The sequence below is a fragment of the Folsomia candida genome, unplaced genomic scaffold, assembly GCF_002217175.1.
Source record: "Folsomia candida strain VU population unplaced genomic scaffold, ASM221717v1 Fcan01_Sc063, whole genome shotgun sequence".
Taxonomy (NCBI): domain Eukaryota; kingdom Metazoa; phylum Arthropoda; class Collembola; order Entomobryomorpha; family Isotomidae; genus Folsomia; species Folsomia candida.
In genome coordinates this window covers 857-25,770 of record NW_019091255.1, presented here as the reverse complement: position 1 = coordinate 25,770, position 24,914 = coordinate 857, and the positions used below count along the sequence as shown (strand labels likewise).

The 24,914-nt window shown below is 35.2% G+C and overlaps 2 protein-coding genes and 2 long non-coding RNA genes across 7 annotated transcripts; 3 read left to right on the top strand and 1 right to left on the bottom strand.

Moving 5' to 3' along the window:
• Nucleotides 1–424: 424 nt before the first annotated feature.
• Nucleotides 425–11,993, bottom strand: LOC110862644 (GTPase-activating protein skywalker). 4 transcript variants are annotated; one of them, XM_035845699.1, is made up of 14 exons: nt 11,342–11,993; nt 6,913–7,098; nt 4,680–5,093; nt 4,428–4,615; nt 4,256–4,351; nt 4,156–4,185; nt 4,056–4,079; nt 3,881–3,967; nt 3,333–3,509; nt 2,679–2,924; nt 2,037–2,120; nt 1,744–1,902; nt 1,277–1,548; nt 425–1,186 (listed from the first exon to the last, which is right to left on the bottom strand). In XM_035845699.1, exons 3-14 carry the CDS (start codon nt 5,023–5,025, stop codon nt 1,048–1,050), a joined length of 1,848 nt encoding a protein of 615 aa, XP_035701592.1. In that variant the 5' UTR covers nt 5,026–5,093; nt 6,913–7,098; nt 11,342–11,993; the 3' UTR covers nt 425–1,047. The 4 variants fall into 4 exon arrangements, with proteins under 4 accessions (XP_035701592.1, XP_035701589.1, XP_021967552.1 ...); XM_035845696.1 differs by lacking the exon at nt 11,342–11,993 and adding an exon at nt 7,198–7,772; XM_022111860.2 differs by lacking the exons at nt 2,037–2,120; nt 11,342–11,993 and adding an exon at nt 7,198–7,767.
• LOC118433608 lies at nt 7,017–9,221 on the top strand. Its single transcript, XR_004833466.1, has 4 exons — nt 7,017–7,131; nt 8,610–8,664; nt 8,821–8,953; nt 9,051–9,221. It is a non-coding gene; the product is annotated as an uncharacterized LOC118433608 (long non-coding RNA).
• Nucleotides 10,377–12,251, top strand: LOC110862645. Its single transcript, XR_002549205.2, has 2 exons — nt 10,377–10,538; nt 10,613–12,251. It is a non-coding gene; the product is annotated as an uncharacterized LOC110862645 (long non-coding RNA).
• Nucleotides 12,252–12,735: 484 nt separating this feature from the next.
• LOC110862608 (thioredoxin reductase-like selenoprotein T1a) lies at nt 12,736–14,329 on the top strand. The gene is made up of 5 exons (XM_022111825.2): nt 12,736–12,868; nt 13,066–13,134; nt 13,219–13,268; nt 13,342–13,549; nt 13,622–14,329. Exons 1-5 carry the CDS (start codon nt 12,736–12,738, stop codon nt 13,735–13,737), a joined length of 576 nt encoding a protein of 191 aa, XP_021967517.1. The 3' UTR covers nt 13,738–14,329.
• Nucleotides 14,330–24,914: the final 10,585 nt, after the last annotated feature.

Genomic DNA, 24,914 nt, shown 5'->3' with positions numbered 1-24,914 from the left:
CGTCGTCGCTAGCTTTGCAGATCGACCAGTGGGGACTTTGAATTTGAGTTCATTGGATTCCTCGTACTTTTTTATGTAAGAGTTGACATTTGAAAGAGGAATACCTTCTTGCTTGAAAAAGTGCCAAGTGATTTTACAACAATTGTTTGTTCGATTTTTGTGAAACTCAATCACTCTTTTTTTCAACTCTTGCCTTTCAACCCAAGTTTTTCTAGTCTTAGCCATGACTCAATAATTGGTGACATATATCAATGGAAAGCTTATAACTTGGCCTATTCAAAAATAATTTTTTCGAAATTTAATTTCGCTGTGTTCCCGCCTAGCGCGCCTTTTATGGGGCAGTCAAAAACCTTAGTGGATGCTCTTTATTCCCAGCTTCCAGGTAAAAATGATTGATGTAGAATTAAAATTCGTTTGAAATCAGTTTGGTTAGTATTCATTTGAAATGCACGTTTCATATTATTATTATTACTATTATTATTATCAGTATAATTACTATTGGTAGTATACATCATTACATTTAGTTTATCTTCTAAAAGACTATTATCCACATATTATCCTGGTTGGGATGTCTATTTGCATAATATATATTTTCTTGTATAGCAAAAACCAACTCATATATAAATAAATATAAGCTGCAGAGCGACTATTATTATCATCATTATTATAATTCAACTATTTATATCAAATCTCTCAATTAAATTGCGTTGCATTTGTCAAACGAAATTCGTTTGTTTTGTTAGTTGTAATTGTAAAAAATAACTAGTAGTATGTATGTATAATAATAATAATTAATAGTACAATGTATGTACATCTATTGAAACTTTGGTTCTCTAAAAAAATGTTTTTTGACTACTACTGATTGTTTGCGTGTACCGTGCGGTTTGTAATATAGGTTTTTGTTCTATGTATGTATTATGACACTAGCAACACTATTCGGTCGATGCGATGAGCGGAATTTCAGGGTTGATTGATTATCGACAACATTGAAAGCGTGGAATTTTTATGATGATGTATGTACTAATGTACTAAGTAGGTAATCCATTATTAACACGAGAATCCAATGACTTCGAGCACAGAGACTTCAAAATCTTTCTCCACGGCCAACGGTGGGTTTTGAAATGTTGAACATGTTTCAGATTTTCCAAAGCGCAAGTCTTCATCCAAACAAATTCCTTGGCCCTCCCTGATAAAGTAATTTAATGATTTAATTTATCTAAACACCAAATTCTGGAATAATTCTCGTAATTCGGTATATATTTATGCATGTACTTACCCTCCTCCTATTGAGATCATATGAGTATCAGCATGCATAAAAAGTTCTTCCCCTCTCCCCTTTCGTTTAGCATTGTTCTGTAAAGATGGGTCTTCATTTTCAATGTCTTCGTCAACCGGTATTGGTTTTATTCCGACCCATGGATATTTTTTTCGTTCAGGCCACAAACTAAATAGAAACGTTTCTCCAGTTCCAAAATATCGTTGTCGATCACCTTTTTCATCCTTTTCGTTCCTTGCACCCCAATGAGATGAGCAATAAGCTCCAAACACCTGCAACATACAATATAGAATTATTTCATAACATGATAATGCGCAATTCTACGATTAGTGCGATTTGACATTTGGCCAGATGCAGAAATTGTGCAATACCATTAAATGCAATGGACGATTAACTAATATTATAATTAGTTAAATCAAAAGTCTGGTTATTATCATCAATTGCATTAATGAAACTTGACAAGTTACCTCATCAGTCGTTGTCTTGATTATTAAGATTGTTGGCTCGTGATTTTCCACCCGTTTAAAAAATGTTGTCAAAGAACATCCATGTTCTTCCGTAGTGTAGAGCAGAACGGGTTGGTACATTGTGATCCTGATGGGAAGCCATTGCCACAGTGCTAGCAACTGTAACAGTAAAACAAAAGATCAACTTATATATTAATATATGATAGACAATTTAGTGAAACATGGTTTTGTTACGATTATATCAATAGCAATCAGAGAATATACATAGGAAAAATGACGCGACTTTGACTTACGGACTCTCTAGAAGCGACAGAATTGATATTGTTAAGAGGATATGAACCCATAGAAGGGCTTCTATGCTCTGGGGAACTTTTCCCCTGTGATGGTGTTTGTAGTTGATCATTATTCCGAACAGATTTATTGTTAGTGTTATTATTCCGAGATTTTGCGAGCAATTGTCCCATTACAAATTGCGACAAGCACAATAACACGTAACCAGACGTGGGTTATTGGTGTAGGGACACATTTTCCAGATAATGGACACAGGCAGCATGAAAAGATTGTTTTTGAAAGATTGAGCCAATATTCAATACCAATCAACATATCCAACAATATGGTAGAGATTAAGAGATCAAATGCAAAAGAAACAATTGGGCATGCATAATAAGGATAAAGTAGACAATGTACAGGAATTCAACTACAATAATGTACATAAAAACTGAAAACAGAAACTAATGTCAAATCTGCATTCTTAATGAACTACATGCAAAAGCAGAAACCAATATTTGCGTAAATACCGATAGAATGAGTAATGTTATGCAAAACATTAGCGAGTAAAACCGTGCAAAATGAAGCACACACAAAATATTTCCTTAATGTGCATACAACATAAAATGTACCTATTGAACATCAAGTAAGATATAGCTCACCCTCACCTCTTTAATAGCCAGCGTATGTGACATCATCTGAATATCCATCTGAGACTGACTCGAAGGAAGATTTTCGTTGGATTTCGATTTTTGCATTTTATTGCCTCCTCCTCCCCCTCCGACTCCGCCTCCTCCGGCTCCAGGACCACGGCTTTTTAGCACCAATTCCACTTTTGTAGAAATTTTCCGAATCTCTGCTCCCCTGAAGGCTCTGATTGAAAAGGCCGATTTCAGAAGCCTTTGAGGCGTGAACTGAAAGTTAATGCACATACTTTCTAACACAGAAACAGTATCCTTTATTTTATTCATGTGTAAATTGGTTTGGGCAAATTAACTTTAACTTGATTAGGGGTTTTCTTAAATTCTGAATTTATCTCGTTCTTAAGAATTTTAACACGACACGTATTTGTTGATCTATGTACTGCACAAGCTTGACTGGGTCAACTGATTATGTCACCAAAGAAGTAGCGATTGAACCAAATACGAGATGGTGGTAAACAAGTGGGAAAAAATGTTGTTATCGATAAGAACCATAATTTCATGTTGCATCAAGTGAAGGATTGCAAAATGAAATTGGAATTTGTGGGACAGATAAATTTATGGCAAGTTTCTTTACAAAATAAATACACAGGGAAGGAATAATTTAAGAGTGGGACTAACGATGGTTGCAATATCACTGCAAAATTTTGATATCCCAATCTCAAGTCCAGAGGATTCGACGAGATTAGACCATTTGGAATCAGAGCCACAGGCCTTGGTGAAGGAAAGAAGTAGTGCTAATGCCACACGGTACAAAACTTTAACTCCCTCCATCAGAAAGCAGTCGATTATACGGACCTGGAAATTATTAACGAAATACATTAAATGATGACATCAACACATTGCAATTCAAGATCAGTTAAAATATGCAAATCTCAAGAAATCGACCAAACCACCTGCGCTTAAAAGATATTGAGATTTGCCAACAGTATTTTTTTTTCTTTGGCTCGTATTGATTTACGATCAAAACACTAAACCAATTAAACTAACCAAGCTGTGTCAAGTTCTTTGATACGCTCATACATATAACCACATTAATCAGATATATGTAGCGACTAATATCAAAGACACAGCTTTCTTGGTTGGCTTAATGAATGGATTGGTTAAGGTATTAAAAAGGATAAATTATTATTGTTATTGTTAATTTTTTTAATGCGTATAAGACGTACCGTATGAGAAAGGGGTAGATCTCTGAATATCCACCATATCCATCCTTGGAAAACACTTTCAATCCTTTCTCCAGGTTGGAGATTTCGCTGAATTGTAAAAGAAAATATTATTTACAACTGTCTTTCTTTATATGTTCACCCAGAAATCAATCACTTGAATCAAAAAATCACCTACCTGAATGAATGTGAAGGCCGGCTTCTGTGGATTGTACATACATAAGCGGAAAATTATTATCAATTAGGTTACTAAATAATTTAGTCTCATATTTTCTTACGGAAAACTTTTTGGTGAGATTCATTGCAGTCTGGAAGAAAATAAATAAACGCTATGACATGATGACACCAATACATAATATTATGATTGGTATCTCTTACAGTATAAGTCACTTCCCATTGTAGCTTCGTTTGTGTTAGAAAGACTTTGTGTTTGGCTGACAAAAGAGTGCACATTGAGTTATATGTTTTCTCTTCCTGTTCAGAACCAACAAAAAATAAAAATTACACAATAATTCGAATATATACATATTTAATTTAAATGTATTACTACCTGAACGTAGTGCAAAAACAGGGAAGTCAATGGAAGCAAAAGAGGACAATAAGTGATTTCTGGATAAGCATAGCCCACAACTGACACGATTCGATCCGTAAATTTTCTCCCTTCGGCCGACAATCCATAGTAAAGATGATAGTGAGTATCCGTAAATGGTGGGAGGTGCAAATTTCCTGATGGCAGCTCTAAATACAAAAATTATACTTGTTAAATACAGCAAAATACTTCATATTTTTCTATATAATCCACCTTGAGATCCATAAATTTGACTGACAGAGTCCCAATAGAGACCATCCAAACTTGTTCGAGTGGCTTCATGAATTGAGGAGAGGTGTGGCCAAAGTCGAGATCTAATTTCCTCGTTAAGTTCCCAATCGCTATCTCGCACATTAATTTTTGCCTCCTTCACTTTCCCCGCAGTCAATTGTTCTTTAATCTCTTCGTATGCAGCTTTCTTTTTCCGGGTGATCGGAAGTGCAGAAACGACGGCAAGTTGCTTATTCTGGTCTCCATCATCCTTGTTGGAAGGGGACGATGAAGAGGAGGAACCTGCCGTCGCCTTCAAATCAACCCACGCTTGGAGACCTTGATTCATCGGAACACTGCTTTCCCTTCGAGTCTTTCTCCGCTCCGCCAACTCCCACCCGAGCTCAGTGTCACTGTCTGCAAGGTACAAAATAGAGTTACAATTACACTCGAGTATTGGCAACATTTGCAAATTTTTTAAGAGATTAATGTTGATTGAAAAGCCAGGACAATGAAATTATAATGAGCAAAAAAAACTTGAAGTCATAAATGAATTCATTCACCATTATATAAAAAAGATTCTGCAAGCTGTCCATAATTGTGGGCATAATAATTACAATCCATAAATAGCCGATTATTTGGATCCGTCGCAACTGCTTCGAATAGCTGCCACCAACCCATTTTTATTTCCGTTGTTTAAAAACAGATAAAGTCAGGTGTCGTGTATTTATGACACTTTTAATAGATTTTTTTGCTGATCTAATTAAGGCCGATGACAGTACGTGTGACGGTGAATTTTAATATTTTACTGTAATACTGAGAGATTTTTTGACAACTGTTCAACTATTTAATAGCTTAAAAAATTTTTCATATCTAAATATACTTTTGGAAATAGATATTATTTTCTATGAATTTATGTAACAAGAGATAAAAATTAAAAACTAAAATTAACAAAAAATAGCAAGTTCATCTAATGTAATACAATTCCTAGTGCATTTGTCTCAACATGGGAAAACATGACATTACACATCCAATTTCATGAAACTATATATTTAATATCCATGAAGGAGTAGGATTTTAGCACTTTAGCACGAATGAAACTTGACGGGCGAGAAGATGCATTTCACTTAATCAATAACTTATTCATGAACGTTTCCAACCAATTCTCGTACATTTATTGAGTCAACAAAAACACTTTGTTTGTTATATATTATGATAATTCACACTAACAGAAACAAAAGCACTATTCTGAGCAAACTGATCGTACGTATATGAATCACATATTGTACTAGGAATAGGAACCATTTAAATCTTTTATGATCACAGTAAGAAATTGTTGACAGAATCTGCGTCTTAAACTCGGAATAATTTAAAGTACATAGTCGCTCCTGGATAATCAGGTAGTCAGTCGTTAAAAATATAATATTTAAACTTTAATCACATTCTTTAAAAATTTTACCACATGTGCAATGCTAAAACTTGTAATATTTGCAACAAAATAACGCTGAATTCAATGAACCAGTTGTCAGTCAGTGTAAATAAATAACAAAAACAGCCCAGCAGCCGCGTGGAAATTGTCGAAATGCAGCAGCAAGTATACACGGTGGAAGGAAGTTTAGGAGGTTTGCATTGTATGTATTTGTATAATAGGAGGTAAAATAATTTACACATTTGTTACGCAACCAATTCAAACTGCACAGAACAAGATGATACACATATACATACGCAAGAGAGGAATTACCTATGTGTAGCATCATAATACCGTCTAATACCTAAATTTGCATGGCTTACAGCTTGCATTGCATAGTTGCATGTTCCTGCCCCCAACACTTCCAAAGCTCATGTGTTAAATACGCTCTGCATTCATGATGATCAACAAAAAATATATTTTTGCATTGCAGTGATATATTTAAAACTGTTTAGCATTTGCATTTTAAAAGTATGCAGATATTTTGTTGTCCATAATTTTACGAATGTTAGAAGTATGCACTGACTGCAATTTAGTTGTGTATGTGTATGTATGCATGATGCAACTTTCCATGTTCTCGCTAATAAGGATGTAATTTAAAGCTAAGGATAAATTTAACACGATTAGATTTGAAGGTTTTCTAAAGGGAATTTTAAACCTGAAATGAATTTATTGTGCATTTTCTGTGAGAGATGACGCTCATATGAATTGTTTAAAATAAATTGCAAGGGAAATTTGCTCATTTAGTGAGTCCACCGAATTTCTTACCTAAACTGGAATTTGAATCATACACGAACGGGACAGAAGACCTCCTTCGTAAAAGTTTACTCTTGGTTGGAACTTCATCATCGTCAGAATCAAACTCATTGTAATGCTCGGAATCTTCATCCGTCCCTTCGCCAATAGTAAAGAAAGCACTCGGCCTGCGCCAAGCTCGGGCAAACTTGGGATTGTCTGAAAATTAAAGAAAATTAAAGAAAACATTAGGTAATTGCAATATTATCAACTAAAATTTTTCAAAAAATCAATCATGTTTAATTTAAATAATCGTACTTGGTTTAGCCATCATGACAATTGTTTTTTATTAGCTGGATTGGTATAGAAGAATCTTCTTGTGGATTTTATATCGTACTTTACATGCACTTCACATATACTTGTTTAAATAACTTAAACAATTTTTTTTAAGTTTCTAAAAACTTTATAGAAACTTGACTCGTTAGAGCACGGATGCTATCACTGCCTAACGTTGACTAGAACTGTATCTATCGTCTTAAGATTTGCAGACACAAATACTCTCGGTATGTGTGAACAAAATGTTTTGTTTACAAAGTCTTTGCACTTTGTTACCTGACTATATATATGCTTTTACTAAACGTTTAGTATGATAGACAAACAACTCGTTCATGGAGAGTTGTTAATAAGCAAGGAATATTATAAACTGAATATGGTTTAGTCTTGTTTTTTTTTATTTGTTGATACAAAAACTTGGATCAGTTGAAGAAAAAAACAATTATTTTGAAAACTTTGTGAATACAATCTCATTTTGTTTATTTCAAGTTGCGTATTTATGTATGGCGTTGATCTCATACGAATGAAATTTCAACGACCTGAAAAGCACCAGGCTGGTGAAAGACTAAACTCATAAAACTGGAGACTGTCGACTTGATCTAATAAGTAATATGTACATATACCCTTCCTTCTTGTTATTAGAGGTGCAACACTTATGTAGGAGTGTGTTAAATAGGTTGACTAAAAGCATCCTACATAAAATCTACCTATCCCATCCCCACAGGTTTCTATCTTCCTGTATATGCTACCAGAGATACATAATAGGTGAGGAATAATATAGGGAAACCTGACAATGAGTGAGTAAAGTCTGCAGCAGAGTTAACTATTTACAATTGGTTGTATAATTTAATAAATCACTGACTGAGCTATTTAGTCTCCGTGGTTCGTGTTACCTTTCAACGACTTTGTGTCGTCGTATGTACATGGATACATAGATGAGAAAGTAATTTGACAATAGCTTTACTTTACTGTTGCAAGTGTACCATTTTAAGAAAATACATAACAACGTGATGCTGCTCACATATATTTATTACATGAGTGAGATTTCACAGATTGTGTGAAAAGGAACCTTAATTTTGACAAGATTTTTCTGGAATATTATCACTTCTTCTTATCATCAAGCGAGTAACATAAAGTCTAAATAAACATTTATGTACCACAAGCAATGAACTCATAAAGGAGCAAAATCTGTTTCAATTCTTGACAAGAATTATTTTAGAATAGCATTTTATCTCGGTTGTAACTCTCTCTAAATATATTTTATTTATAGCTTTGCATGTGCACAATTCCATTCCAGTGAATATACTGATAAGAAAATGGATGCAACTTTCCAGTTCCCATTTTCATATTCAATTCACTCACAGATTTCTAATCACATTTATTTTTAAACTTCACAGAACCGTTTAAGAAGATGCGATTACTACATCACCCTTCTCATGAATCTTAATGAACGTAAATAAACGTTTGCTTAAACAACTATTACGAACTACATAATTATTATTCTAATTTTACGGAACAACGCCACACACTAAAATGCAATGAGATGAATCAGTTATTTATTTAGACACTGATCTGCTTAAAATATATCCGGTGTACTTTTTCCATTAGATCACTGACGAAATTTCACCGTATAGTAGATAAAAAGTATGAGTAATCCATGTTCAATCTGTTCTTCGTTGAGGTCAAAGGTGGTCATTGCCTGATCTGTTTAAAAACTAAATGTGAAACACGACGTGTTCGGGTGAGGATACTATTATGTGTATGCTGGCCATTATTCAGTGCTAAATGCAATGACTGCATAATAATAAATAACGTGCTACTGATTTAACCATTTACAGGTAAAGGTGACGTGACGATGGAGTTTGATTACTATGATTTACTGTGCAAAATCCACGTACTAAATTGCAATTTAAAAGGATTATTTGTATGTATGTATGAATGAAGACAGGAACTCGCTATATTTTATTTTGCTTAAACTGCATAGTTTTGATCTGTATAAATTGTGGATGCCAAACAAGGAGGGGGTGAGGAAGAAAAGTTGTAATAATTTTGTGCGTGATTATTTTATTTCATTTACGATGGGGTTTCATACATACATTTTGCACATATGCATATATGCGCCACGCGTTCATTTATCTGTGGCAAAAAATAATGCCTTAGTTTTGTTTTTGCACGGTTCACACACTTTTAATAAGCGTTTTTCCATTATTTGCACCTATATGTACGTATACGTATTTTAGCAGCAACTTACAACTGCGTAGATTGTTTATTATTGTAGTAAATGATTATTTAATTGAACTAAAAATGACATGACAAATAAATCTGCAGCTGAATAAGTATAATGAACCAGGTAAACAAATTTCACTTATTGACAAAATATAATGGGAATCAGTGTTTGATTTTATTTTTAAACTTCAAGCGCATCAAATATTTAACCTTAATCATAATACTGCTTGTGGGAAATTTGGAAGAAGGTTAAACCATCTCTATTTATACGATGATCAATTATTATTGGGGGAAACTGTTGTGGAGTTATTTAAAAAATACTAATATTTTATCGGAACATACATCAACAGAATGAATACAAATATTGTTGTTCAATCAAGCTCATCATCCTTCCAAATTTCATTACTCACAGATCGCATCGCGCCGTAGATCAGATTTTTATAACAATTGGTAAATCATTACATATTCTGACGAGTATGTAGACACGTATTTATTTCTACGCAGGAATTACTTCAAAATCAAATATCGATGTTTTGATCATGTTGAGCCAAATTCCGGTCGGCATTTCCATAAGAAAAGAGTAAAGAATTGATTGAAGCCAAACACCGTGTAAAATTAAACGCATAAACACATAAACCCATTGACTATCTGGAAGTCGAACCTAACGACTTTCTCTCCACTGTACTAAAGATATTGTTATTGGTGTACATGGATCTTTTGCATTATGCATGCATTTTAAGAACAAAATAATGTCTACGTGTCATGTCATTGCTAAAGTCGACTCCCAAATGACTTCAGACATCAATTAGCATCTCATCAACCCAAATTTGAAAATATACACATATCTTTGTACAGTGTACACAGGTGTAAACATGCAAACAACTCTACCCAATCATGAAATTCATATCGATAGTTTTCTACTATTCGTACTACGACGGTCGACGACAGACATGAAACCAATTCTCTCTCCAGCAAATAAGGAACCATTTTTGTGGTTCACAACTATTAGTTAAATACATCGATTCATGTACTGACGTGTTATAATTAAAAAAACCCACGAGTGAATCGAGTACATTTTGGAATTTACTCAAATGCAGCCGGTGAGAATAAATATAATTTCAATTGTTGATATAAAACAATTTACTATCTCATACTTTTCGTTGTATTTATGCAGCCATGAAATACGAAACCTTTCCGCTACCAAGATATCTCATGAATAAGATTGAATTGAGTCTTGTGTTGTGTAATTTACAATTATCACCAGGTGCGGAGTACTCAACCTTAATAATAAAAGCATAAAACCGTAATCTTCATTAGTTACTCAAAATGAACAGTTATGAGAATGCTAAAACAATTATGAACTCATAGTTCACTCGTAATTCGTACTCTTGGCCATTTCTTTGGCACCTTCTCCGTTGTTTGTTGCCTGAATCTAAATTGGCTATATTCTTACAAATATTATGATGTAATAGTACCACTGACCCTACCTAAACCGTAATTATAGTTATCTTAACAAAATACTTGAACAGCTATCAAGTGCAAAAATTGAATAACAATATTATAGGTGCCAGTAGTAAATACTAATGTCGTGAAACAGCTAATAAACAACAAAACCTTCTGCAGGACGTCATTTATGTATAAGCTAAGCGACACAACCATCATATTTTGCCATTTTTAACCTATTTTATCATATTTACGTACAGTGGTATGCATATTAACATGAAATTATTTAAATGGTCCAATAACAATGAACACCAGGCAAAACCACAACACATATAATTGCATTGTGCACCAACATTAATGTTCATTACTTCATTCATGAATACTAAATGTAAATATTCAACAACCTATTCAATTATAATTGTATAAAGACACGTGAGAATTTACAAAATATAATCCTTACCTCAAATCAAATCAGCCTGTGGTTTGGCTTCACCTTTGTATGAGTGATTTGCCAAATATACTTTCACTACACTGATTTTAGGTATTATTGTCCTAATTTTATTGCCAAAAGATGTTCCTTTTATCAAAACACGTGTAGTCTCTTTATTATTAGAAGATAATCATTTGTTCTGTTTTCCTCAGCCAATCAATTATCTATATTTGGAAGAAATCGTCAAATTTGCTTTCTTACTTTCGATTAGAAATCGTCAAAAATGTCAATTAACTAAATTGTTTTTCTTCTCCAGTATAATAATTGAGTCAAGTCGAATAATAATTTAATTATTTTTCTACGTCCAACTAAATTCTCCACCGCCCATAATTTTCCACTCCAGTCAGTACAATTTGTACCCAAGTCAAATGAATATATGTACAAATGATGGCAATGATCTTAGGCAGATATCAGTTAATTAATTAATTAGCCGTTATTGGAATTTATTTTTAAAATATTGGGTAAATTGGTGGAATTGAGGAGTATTATGGCCTTGACGTTTGCCGTCATCCTGTGCTGGTGGTGGTGAAAGTGGGTGGGTGGGCACCGCTTGCTCGGTGAAAGAGAAAGATACAGAAAGTAGAAACTAAACGAAAGTCAGGTGAAAGTCCTTCCTTCTCTCCAACTGCGAAAAAGTTACGAGATGATGATGATGCAGGCGGGGATCGTCCATGTGTAGTTCAATAATTTTAAATTTAAATTTAATTTTTCAGAAACATACATTTCGAAAAGTATAATTGTAATTCATAAAATTTTATGACAAGTTGAAACGTCGTTTGATTTTTTAATTCTTGGACATTATTTGTATGAGATCGGTTGTGAGATGAGATGACGTCATTATTTTAATAAAATTTATTTTATGTGATTGTAAATCATTAAATAAAAGTTAATTAAATATTTCTTGACATTTTCATACATTTATTAAATAAAATTTTGTTAGACTCTGACGACGGAGCTGAATTTACCCAGACCCTCTTCCCCTCCATCTATTGCAACATAGAATTTCCTCAACTGTGCAGAGAGGGATAGTCAATTGGTTCATATTACACGCAGAATAAAATAAACTACTTTTTCATCATTACACATTAATTAATTATTATTAGCTGGAATTTTCCTCTAGCATTGATAGTAAGGATAGCAGTATTATTTTATGGTCAGAATATTCTAGACTTTTTCGTTTCCTTGATAAAATTCGTATCTGTTGTTATTATTTTTATTTAGTACATTTTAATCGAAAGTGGAAGTTTATAAAATCAGAAAATCTCCTTTGTTTCTTCGCAATTGTCAAATCCCACCCATGTCGATGTTGACGTCTTGACACTCGTCCAACAAGTCACACCCACCGTATCAGAAAGTATTTCGCCATGGCGGACGAAGGAGGAGGAGATAATCCTCAAATACCAAAGTCATATATATACATTTTTATCATCCTTATTCTATTTGTGGCTCGAGATTTCATGAACACACCGATGAGCTCGACGACCAAGGGGGACGGAAGTGGGGGTGGTTCCGAGAGAGAGGAGGATAAGATGCTGGTGGATATGGGAGGACCAGGGTCGAGATTATCGGGGAAGATGCCCATGGGACCATCGATGAAGTTTATGTATTGGTATGGACTAAAATTATTGTATGAATTTAAAAATTAGTGTGAGAGAGAATTTAAATATTTGTCTAATCCAATAGCTCCTCCTGAGGGTATCAGAACGTCTTTCAACAGTTTAGCCAATTACTGTTGCAAAGACATCCTGAAATTCTTATCGAGGGTGAGATATCATATCGACTTATCAATTACTAAGTAGTTTTCAATGCAACAATTTTTGTATGTTTATATTTCATTCCGTTTTAAGGTGAAAACTATCCTCCTCTACCAATTAAGAAGCTTGGTGCTCAAATTATGGTAAGAAAAGATGCATAATAAAAAGGAATTGCATTTGTAGTAATAAATAATAACTGAAAATGTCAATTTACAGTCAATTGCTAAGTTTGCTTTCCTTGGCTGCTTGTTTATGGGGACAAATCCGTTCCAAATTCTGGGATTGGGAGGTTACGCATTTTGCCTTAATTTGTGGACGTGGATGCAGTCAAATAAAATTTACGCTTCATTAATGATTTTTTTCCTGAGTAATTTCGTTGAAAATCAACTAATATCTACCGGCGCGTTCGAAATATACTTTAATGGTGAGTAATTAACAAGTAATTGTTTAACCAGGCCAATATTATGACAACGTTAATACTGTTGTATGTTTGTAGATGTCCCTGTTTGGTCCAAACTTCAGACGGGCCGTATTCCTAGTCCTGGAGAGCTATTTCAAATTGTAGATAACCACATGAAACTTGTAAGCACGATGGATGGGCTACATTTATAGAGTAATTTAAGCTAGATCACCAACAAAATATAGAAATTAAGTTTCCCGTGTTGTGATAGTATACTGAACCAAATCAACTGATAATAGTTTTACCTTATCGTAAAATTTTATATTGAATCAATGTGAAGATTTATCCACTGTAATATGTTTTTCTTTATGTACTATTTTTTGTAAAGCTTTGGAAACTTGTAATGTAGGGAAGATAGTGTTTTGTGATGCTCATTTTATTGTGACTGCCCTACTTTGACGAAATTAAGGTCAATACAATTTCTATCTCATGACAGTAAATCCCAAAATCATCTGCGGATGAAGGGTTTTACTCGATTTACTTTTGGTAGAAATTCTTAAACCTCTATTTCAGTATGCAGGCGGTTTTAATAATTTGTAATTGGGTTGCAATTTGTCATCTGAACAACCCAAATTCACAAACTAACTACTTGTTTTAGTGCTGAGTGGAACATGTGTATCAATGGGCTTAAACTGATAATAATTGTTATTGTGAAATTATGGTAGGATCAAATTATGTAAATGAATGAATAAAAAAATGGAGGAAAGGTGTGTATAAACCTTCCCATGAACGAACAAGAAATAATCACCTATTTACGTTAAAATTTTCCTCGTAGTGAATATTGACGACGTATGACATAAGGTTAGCAAAAGTATGTAGTTGAATTTGCTGAAATAGCGTAACAATTATTAGCGTCTTTCCCATGAATCACCCCAACATTACAAATCTTGGGACAGGGAGTGAAAAGTCATTATGGACATGTTTTGCAAATACTGCTGAAGAAACTCCTTGAGAAATATTAACCGGAGTGAGAATTCTGAAGTCCTACTTTCTTTCAACAATATTCTTCTATTGTCATTATTATGTCGAAAATTTGACAAAAATGTGAACCCCAATGGTGCTTATAGAAGTTGGGCTTTTCATAAAATGTGTGTCACACATATGTATGACATATTTGTACACAAATGGAGGAAGTTATTAAGTTGATTGATTTTATCTGCTAGCAAAAAATAAATATAAATATCTACGCACTCCCGTATAGAAAAACTTTCCTAACAAATACATTCATAAAATATGTATTTCCACCCGTCACCCGTATCAATCCAAGCTATATTATAATGTATTGGAAAAATTATCCTACGCTCCACGCAAATGGCAAAATTGAAGCAAATCTACCAAACTTTAACCAGTTTCGGAATGGAGACGCTCCTTCAAGTTGCGAATTAGTACGCGTGAAATAATCGGTATATGCATTTACATTTCTTTGTTCTGTTTCACAAAATTATCGAATATTTACAACTGATACATAATTCTCCATTTTTATAATTTCTAATGCATGCACTTAAATTACTTCATGTTCCCTATTACTGTTCATTAGTACATTAACAATCAAAACCAGTTAATCCAATTTATATATTGTTTTAACTTCAACTTTCCTAAGTACATGGCTAAATCTAAAAGGCTGACATTTATTGATCATTTTGAAGTGATTGACAGGCCTCAGCAATGGAGAAAAGTTGTTCAGTCTGACTCATCCAGTGCAAATGAACAAGCCAAAAATTCCCTCTTTTCCGGACCTCGTTAACAAAAGTCCTAAATAGGTGGACTTTTCCCTCTCCTAATAAACGACATACAGATGCATATTATTTGTGCCTGATTTGCTTTGACTGTTCTGCTTTAAGCAAAGTCAACATATTTAGTTGGTGGGTGGACTGGAAAAGAATGAGTAAATGAATGGAAATGCGATCCGCATGTCGGACCTTGTTGTTGGCTTTTCCATGTTGGTTTAGTTTAGTTTGTCTCAAAGTCAAATAAATAAATGCAAACTTAGGAAGAAAAAGCCGTAAAATTCTGGAATACCAGAAAGAAATATATAACGTCTGCATACGTACGTACGTATAAAATAAACCTCATCTTTCTTCTTTTGGACGGACTTTGTGATACTGCTCAAATGCTTTGCCTTCGTTAACGAGATGTGCCCCATGCTAAGTGCTTGTGGGGAAAGGAATGGCTGAACCGTCGGGAAAATTAACAAAGCAATTAAGTATACCAACATTTGTACGCCGTGTCAGTTTCCAATATACTCAAACATTTCATTTCGAAATGTAGGAGACGACATAGCAGAAAAATTCTGAAGGCTTAATGAATAGCGGATGTTTAATGTTTTCTACTAGTGTATGGAGGATACTGATGGTGATATCTTGGGTGAAATTGATATATGCATGCTTTTAAATTTAGGTTCTAGTACAAGTATGGCAAATATCGTAAGCAAAATTTCGAAAATATTTCTATTTTTCGTAAAATCGTTGAAAACGAAAAAGCCGGAGAAAATATAGTCCAACTTTGCCTTCGAATTTCCACTAAATACTCCATGCATGCATATTGTCCTTAACGGGGCATTATAGTTTGCTCTGGCCGCTCTATCAGCCAATACCCAACAAGAACAAAATCATGATTTCACGCCGATCCCATGCGGGAAATCACAATAGAAACTACGCTACAAATGAAAATACGTCCGCCGTCAATTCGAACTGGGGATCCCACATGGGTGCCCACCTCTTTCCCATTCAGATTCGACTAGCTTTTCGTAGGTATTTTATGCAACAAATGCGCAATTTTAGCGTGGGACACTAATCCCTTCCCCACCATATTCCCACTCGCTATCGCATCTAAAATAATTGTTACAAAACTTCAATTTTCAATTAAGATTTTATTTTAATTTCATTTGAACCATTGGCGTACAAATACAAATGTTTGGATTATTAGTTTTAAATGGTAATACAACGCATTTGGAAACAATAGTGTTCACGTTTACATTTTGCAATCCTTTAAAGTTATTTAGATTAATTTCTAATATTGCTAAGCTAGAACTAGCAATGGGATAATATTTCACCACCTTTTTACAACTTAAAATTCTACAACTAAATGAGTCGTGGGCTAAAATTCGAACCACTTGAATTATTTCTCCTGTATTAAGTAAAAAGTAGCAATCGCGTCTGGAGGGCGATACTTTTATATCATCTTTAGTAAATATTTTGACAATTATTTTTTTGTGCGTAGGATTAGAAACAACGGTAGGAAAAACTACAACTTTCTTTTTCTACCACACGTTTAGCAACTTAATCTCACACCTTTTTCCACGAATCATACGCTTCATGTCACCTAAAAAATTCTCAAATGGAAATGCACTTACGTTATCTAAATTTCCGCAATAAATACTGTCATCTGCTACATGGAGTAGCGAGTGCACATTGTAGCTCATAAATGTGCTGCCATACAAATCATTACTTTTATCAACAAATTTCCTTAATATTATTTTAGCAACATTATTGAACTCCGGAATATGAGCCTTGTCAGACAATAAAATAAATGTCGCAGTGCAGTGTGTAGCATAAGAAAATGTCTGTACAAATTGGCTGGTAAAATATTTTTCAAAGCTACAGTTCCGAGATACAGAAGAAATTGACGGAATTCTGTAGCTTTAAAACGATGCAAATCATCAAACGACCTCGGCTTACGCGTAAATTCAGACGGGACAAATGCAGAGATACTTACTAAGAAACACGAAATATTTTTGAACAACCTATTCGGAAGTCGAGTAGCAAGATCGCCAGATTCCCAAGTGTAAAGTAATTTACGCACTACCCCCAAATTAGGTGCATGTAGTCAAGCACCACATTAGATACCAAACCTACATCTAAGGCTAAAAGAGGAGAATTACCAAGATGGTGATCAGGATCGCATTTTGATCGAAACCCGGTATCATTTCTTAATCTAGAATTAGAGTTTACAAAAACTAGCCTATTTCGATAGTGGTCACCTTCTTCCTTACAACGCTCACACCCATGATATCCCGTGTGACCTTTGATAACTTTTATCATACTACGGGCTGGGGCATCAGCAATGACACAACTAATTCTTACGAAATATTTAATAGCGTTTACTACAAATCCATCATTTTGTAACATTTTGACCTCTTCTACAAATTTGCTAAAAAAACTCCTGTATATCAGACGGCTTAGTCCTTCCACTGTAAGGCGCTACTAGTTTAATTTTCTTAATTTTTGCTTGGTCTAATCTAACTAAAATTGGCCACATTTGCCGACCACTACTTTTTGCAATTGGAATTCCATCACTGGAGATACTTGTTGTAAGAAGCTTTTTCTGATCAGTATTAAAATTGGTCGCCCAGTTAGCTACTAAAGGAAGCTGGGACTCGACCAAGCCATTAGTAATTTCTTGCTTTAGAAAATTTATGATACCAAAATAAACAAACTTTCCGTCCCCCAAGGAATTAACAAAGATACGCCTAGGAGTTGAAAGAAGAGTCTTGGAAGATCTAGGAAGTTTAGAATCTACATATGGATCTAAAATTTTAAGCAAATCTGAAGTAGCAGTATGTGTAATATTATGTTGTACCGCCCATCCAGCTAATTTACTTACTAAACTAGGTTCACCTATATCGCTAACTTGAGAAGTAACAAAAGCGTCCTCTGATTGACTAATAAGATTTATACTATTTATATTAAGATTAGTAGAACCACTGTAACTATTTTCTTCAGGATTAGTTTCTTCCATTTCTTGTTCACGGATTTCCACCAGCGATAGAAGTCGTCGAACCTCCTGCCGTATCAATCGTCGTCTTCTTTGATACATGTCGAGGGCGAACTCGGGCGCCTGGTCCCTTCTTATCCCGCGTATCTCTAAAATAATTGAGAATTACTCTCTCAATTTGTGAAATCTCTGTGTTTTTTGCGACGTCGCACTCCCGTGCAGCAGCTAAAAATTCAAACAAAGCAAAAACTCAAATATGTGGGAAGACAAATAAACCGTAGTAACGTTAGAAGTAGCTCACCCTGCAGCAATGGTTTGATATAACTATGCACCAAAGGTGCTCAATAAGCGTAGATAGTGGGTATAAAATTTCTGTAATTTTGTGCCAATGGTGACTTATAATCGGACAGAACAGGTATAGAATTTTGACATAATTCTACACCAATAGTGCAGACCAAGGCTACAAAACAAATATCTAATTTTGACACAATATCGGATTTTTGTCAGGACGGAAAGAAACTGCACCAAAGGCGCAAAATTAAGGGAGAAAGTAGGCACAAGTTTGATATTATTTTGCAGCATAGGTGCAGAATAAGCGGACAACGGAGATACATAATTTTGATATAATTTGGCACTAATGGTGCAGGAGAAATGGGGAAAATTGATACACAATTTTGACATGATTTAAAGAATTTGTAGACGCCACATAAAGTTCATGGTGGATCGATTTGTTCAAATGATTCGCACCATTTGCATCACTGAATGTTCGATACCAATGGTGCTACGAAGTTTAGCGATAATGGACGGGGGAGTTTTTAATTTGCATCAATTGATGCAAAAAACTCATCAACAGACGGACGGACGGACGGACAAGAGGAATTCAATAGCTCCCGTGCTACGCAGGGTGAGCTAATAAGCTAAACAATTTGGAAATGTTTGTAAATCTCTTCATTTCATACCGACAACTATATTGTGAAGTTCTAATGCAGAAAATGAGTGTTTCTCCAATTTACCACCTCCCGTATAATTAAATTGTCGAGCGAGAACCGGTCCAAAAATTTCCCATAAAATTCTACGAGTGACTTTCTCTGGTGTTTCACCTCCCCACTGTGACAAATGCTCCACCTGGAATTTTTAAAGCGATGTAATTTCTAATCAGGGATATAAAATACAGTGAGTATAAGTAATAAGCAGTAATTATTCTTACCAAATCTGAAGAGTTTTTCTGGTCGGCCAGAATCCAAGCCTCCAGCTTGTCTAGGTCACTTTTTAAACTCAACGGAAGTTTAAACGGGATGCTTACAATTTTTCTAGCTGGGTTATTCACCTTTGACCGTCTCAAAAGTTCGGCAACGTCCGTCTTCAACTCTGTCAGCAAATTTATCACCACCTCCTCAAATCCTCCTGTACAGTATGAATAATGTGAATAAATAAGTACAAATGTTATCAAAGTGTTTAATTGAAAAAATCATAACAATTATCACCTTTTTGTCTTGGGTTGACCTCCGAAAACAATTGGCGGCCAGCTTTTTGTGTCCGAGGCGTAGAATTCCTTAGTGCTGAGGTAGGCAAGGGTTCATTTACATTTTGCGATGATCCATAAGTTGAGTTTTGAAGATTAGAAATCGTCGGCGTATTCTGATCATCCGGCACTAATACGAGTGAAGAGGAATAATTGCTCGAAGAAGAGGTTGGTGCAAAATTTGGGCTGGTCTGCACTGCATCTACATCTGGATAGAACTTTTTAGGAATAAGGACACGAGGGATAATTTGTAAAAGAGACAAAGATTATTGCGGTTACCATCCTGGGAAAATATATTTCCGCTAAAACCGGCTAAATCCAAATCATCGTCAATCTCAGCAACCTAGTCGTCGTCTTCAGAGGACGAAGTTGTTGGTGGTTGAATTTTCCTGGCCTTCTTGCTACGTGATTCCAATACTCTGCCAGCAACCCTTTTTAGATTTGAAAACTCTTCAGCGTCACTCGTGTCCAATGCTTCCGCTTTTTCAGCCTCTTTTTCTATAGATTTTGCGGCCAATAGCGTATCTATTTATAAATAGATACAATTTAGCAATTAATTATTCGTATGCAATTTTACAAGTAGATTGAACCGAAGCTGTACTAAACCAAAGCTGTAGTGTAAAATTAACGGGGAATTAATATTATTCTAACAGCAACTAAAATTCCTCACCTGCGGTCTTGTAGAATTTGATGGGATGAGCCGCCCAAGACTGTATACAGTCTCTCGCTCAATATTTCTCCGTATGTTGACAACATGCATAATTTTTTGCACAGCTTTTTTACCTTGTCATTCTTATACCGAGACTAAATGTGCACTCAAAAATGTGGAATTTGTTGAATTACAACTAGTGATAGTTGCGCAACAAGAAAATAAGGCCCTTTGAGGAATTGATATGCTACTTTTATTTATATTAAATGCCGAAAATCAATTTCCATCAAAATTTTGTTTTTCTCGAGATTAATTGATTAATATAAATAAAAGTAGCATATCAATTCCTCAAAGGGCCTTATTTTCTTGTTGCGCAACTATCACTAGTTGTAATTCAACAAATTCCACATTTTTGAGTGCACATTTAATCTCGGAATTAGAATGACCAGGTCAAGATTTTGCATTTTTTCATGATTCGTCTCAACTTGTCATAGAGTATGCGTGGTGGGAAGCCACCACCACACATACTCTTCCCACTGGAAACCACTAAAAACATAAACAATGCCAGATGATATTTGCAGTTTTTTGCAAAAAATTCAAAATTCCCACCGAAACTTGTGAACTTTTTACCCCACCGAGTTCATCAGTTTCGCCACTATGTGATTTATGAGGATTGGTTTAACATAAAATATAGTCAACTCTTAAATAAGTATGGTTCCAGTCTTTAAGATACCTAGTTGTATAGGCTCAAGTGTCAGTAATTTAGAGGGCTACAACTTTTTTAATTTTAGCAATACAAATTTCTGATGTATTGCATTTAAAAGCCAGTTAAATTTCAAGTTGGAAACAATTTTTAGTCTTAAAAATTTCCTCCTCCTACGGCAATGCCACGCTGAAGACGAGACGGCCACTCCTCGATGGAATTACGCACATTCCAGGGACATTTTGTGGCATTCCGGGGTCAGAAAATTTTTCCAAGCCTCCGCACTTCTACAGGGCTTAGAACACACCTTTGCCTCTAACTTTTACCATTTTTCATATTCCGGTGATTCAAATCCAGCAAGGATGATGACCATTTCTGATTGGAGATAAAGACCGGAATTTGTTTTATTAGTGACGCTTGGGTCATTTTTTGCACTATAAGTTCGTGCTGAGTCCTCCTGAGAGGTCCCATCGATTCCATTGAATTTGAGAACTTATGAGAATTTGTACTTAGTGGGGGCAGGCTAAGTGTTAATAGAATGAAACGCCATAGCTTCAACAGTTTTTGTGCTACAAGGTTCTAGTTAGTTTTATTGGAAAGCCAGTTAATTTCTGAGTAGAAAACAATTTTTAGTTTTCGAAATTTCCTCCCCCAGCATTAATGCAGTGCTGAAAAAGCCGCCTGCAGTCCTCCGCTGAAGCACCCACTGATTCCTGGACAAAGTGTTCCATTCCGTGGTCAAAAAATTTTTTCAAGCCTCCACACTTCTATGGGACTTAGAACACGCCTTTGTCCCTAAGTTTGACCACATTTCATATTTTGGAGATTCAAATTCAGCAGGGAGGATGACCATTTTAAAGAGGAGGTTAAGTCCTGAACTTCTTTTTTTACCCACGCTAGGGTCATTTTTTGCACTATAACCTCGTGCCGAGCCTTTCTGAGAGGTCCAATCGATTCCATTGAATTGGATCTCACTTAGGGGATGTACAACGGACTCGAAAACATATTTTAAGAAATTTGATTCCCCCACCTCCCCCCAATTTTCAGCAAAATGTAGAGAAATTACCCCAATTATCTCCCACCAGCAAAAATCATCAAAAAACCTGGATTATGTGACTTTCTGACCTTTTGTCTATATCGGGGGATGTCTTTGACCGATTTTGCGTAGATTAGGACAACTGGCTTGTTAAAAGATTTTTCCGATGTGAAAATCTCCTCATCTGTAAAAATAATCCTGCTCACTTTTTTGGAGCGTACCGCTTGAGGTGACTGCTGCATTTCTTTAATCTGGCTTTCCTTTGGGGTAAGATCAGGCTGTGGCAAGTACCACATTTTAAAGCCTGAAGCCCAAGCTTCAATTTGAGCTATCATTGGATAATTTGCGTTGACACTGTCAGCAGCGGGCCCGGTTTCCGTTGGAATTTCTTGAATTTCTTCGGATTCCAGGCTTGAGAGGCTTAACGATGGGTGTGGTCCTTGGAGGTTTTCAAAAAATTCTTCTTCGACTGTTCTTTGTTGATTCGGTCCCCATGAACGTTTTTATAGTCCGTTGGGCTAAATTAAAGTACACCTCTGAATTTTTCAACACATGTCAAATTCACTATTTTTCTTGGATTTTTTTTGTGAAAAACTATCGCCGCCCGCTTCTCTTCAATTTCCTATATGTTTATCCAGATGTTCAAAAATTACAAAGTCCATAGTGAATCATAATGTAAATCGCATGGGCTTTCCAATGCACATATCCGTTTTTAATTCTGACAGGTAGTTTTCGAGAAATTAGCTGGTGACACTTGAGCCTTTACAACTAGGTAGATCTCTCAGATGAAAATTTTCTCTCGCATAACTCAATTAACGAAAAATTACGAATATATATTTGACAAGATTAAAAGCCATGTTTCAAGCGCAACGCAAAGCTCAGAGAGATATCTGAATAGAAAAATTAAAACAAAACCATCACAAACTTAGAAAACTTTTATAATCGTCGACTAAATAACACGAACTTAGGAAGTTGTATATTTCGCCTATGTAAGTAAAAGCATCAAAATAAGTCTGATCCTAGATGAGATTGGCAATTCGAGATTAATCAGCCGAACCACCCGAAAAAACACTCAACAACAACTACAATCTTGCGTTTAATCTTTCATTATTGTCTTTAAACAATTGTTCATTTATTTTCCCAAGGTGCTAACGCCATCAGAAGTACAAATAGGAAAGGTGGTTCATTTTCATTGTATTAACACAACCTTCTAATTCATCTCATTTGTGGCGTACAGAACTATTTCCTCTCCAAAAACAGAAAATTCTGTCCAATCTGTTTGTCATCCATGAAGTGCTTTCTACAAGAAAATCAGCAGCATTGCTACGTTTTGAACACGGTTGCAGTGATAAGATCCCCCTTTCTCCTTCCCTTCCGCCACCACAATAAAAGCCATGCCTGGGACTACGCATTTACATTTGTGGGTCCAGGAATTTACAGATTCTGGGGCCGAACTCGGATTGGATTAAAGAGATAAAACTATTAAATTAAGCCCTTGGACCAGACTGTCTTCACACTATGCACGCTACGCCAATCCAACAATCCCACATTATTCCGGAAGGCGAAACAATATGCACAATTTCAGAACGTATGTTCATCCCTCTTATCACATTTTCATCTCATTACTCTCCATCTATCTCCTCTTATTCATGACATGCGATGTCAATGCCAAGTCAAACCCATGAAAATGCAAGAGACTCGAAAATCGCCAGTACCGAAGGAAGAACTTGGCAAGTGTCACTTTTGTCTCCGTGTTGTATGCGCTTTTATCCAGCAAACTGTCACGGTTTGGGCAAAAAAATGTATAATATGAGATGCACGAACGAACAATAGTGGACTGGACTGGACATTGTTTGGCGTTGCAGTGCTGCGTGCCACGCATAATATTGCCGGACTGACAGTAATTTCGTCTAATCTTGGTTTTGGGGAGGAAAAAGCAAATCATGGAGGGTTGAATAAATTGGATGGACAATGTCACGTCTAGGTTGAGAAGACTTATCAAGATTTTGCTGGCGTGGAGTGGAGTGGTTCTTCAATTTTTTTTGTTCTCTGGACCCTGAAACTACATACGCAAGGGGATGAGTTTGGTGGTATTGCATTTACCTTAATTAATGAAAGACATGAATTTTCAGAGAGGAAAGAGATATAGAATTACAAGAAATGTGGATTTCGTATGTACATAAGTTGCCCTTTCAGATGCGATTAGCTCAATAGTAATTACGTTAATCGACTCATAACAGTCAGATTTTTGTGTAGCATAAGGAATACGGGAACGCCATATGGATATGACTCGACTTATTACAGTTGCGTCTGGTGGTCAAGGGAGGACCGACGAGATATTCCATTAGTTTAGTGTCATCATAGATGTGCATTAGGGATGGGTTTGCTAGTACATAAAGTCAAGTCTGGCAGTCCCCTCTGTGTCAGATCCAGATGCGAAAGTGAAGAAGGTCATTTATTTTATGACGATAATAATTTAAAAATTTCTGAAATGATCTGTTCCAAGATAAATTATATACATTTCTAACATTCATTTTAATGCACTTCCTCAAGGACAATAAAAATATTGCAACTAATCAAAAAGAATGCATCGCATATTATGAAATTGTTTAAATTGATTAGTAGCAAGTGTATTTTGAGACTAAATGTTTTTAAAACTAGTGTATGCATACATGATATTTAACACTTCTTTCTCCCAGTTTTTTT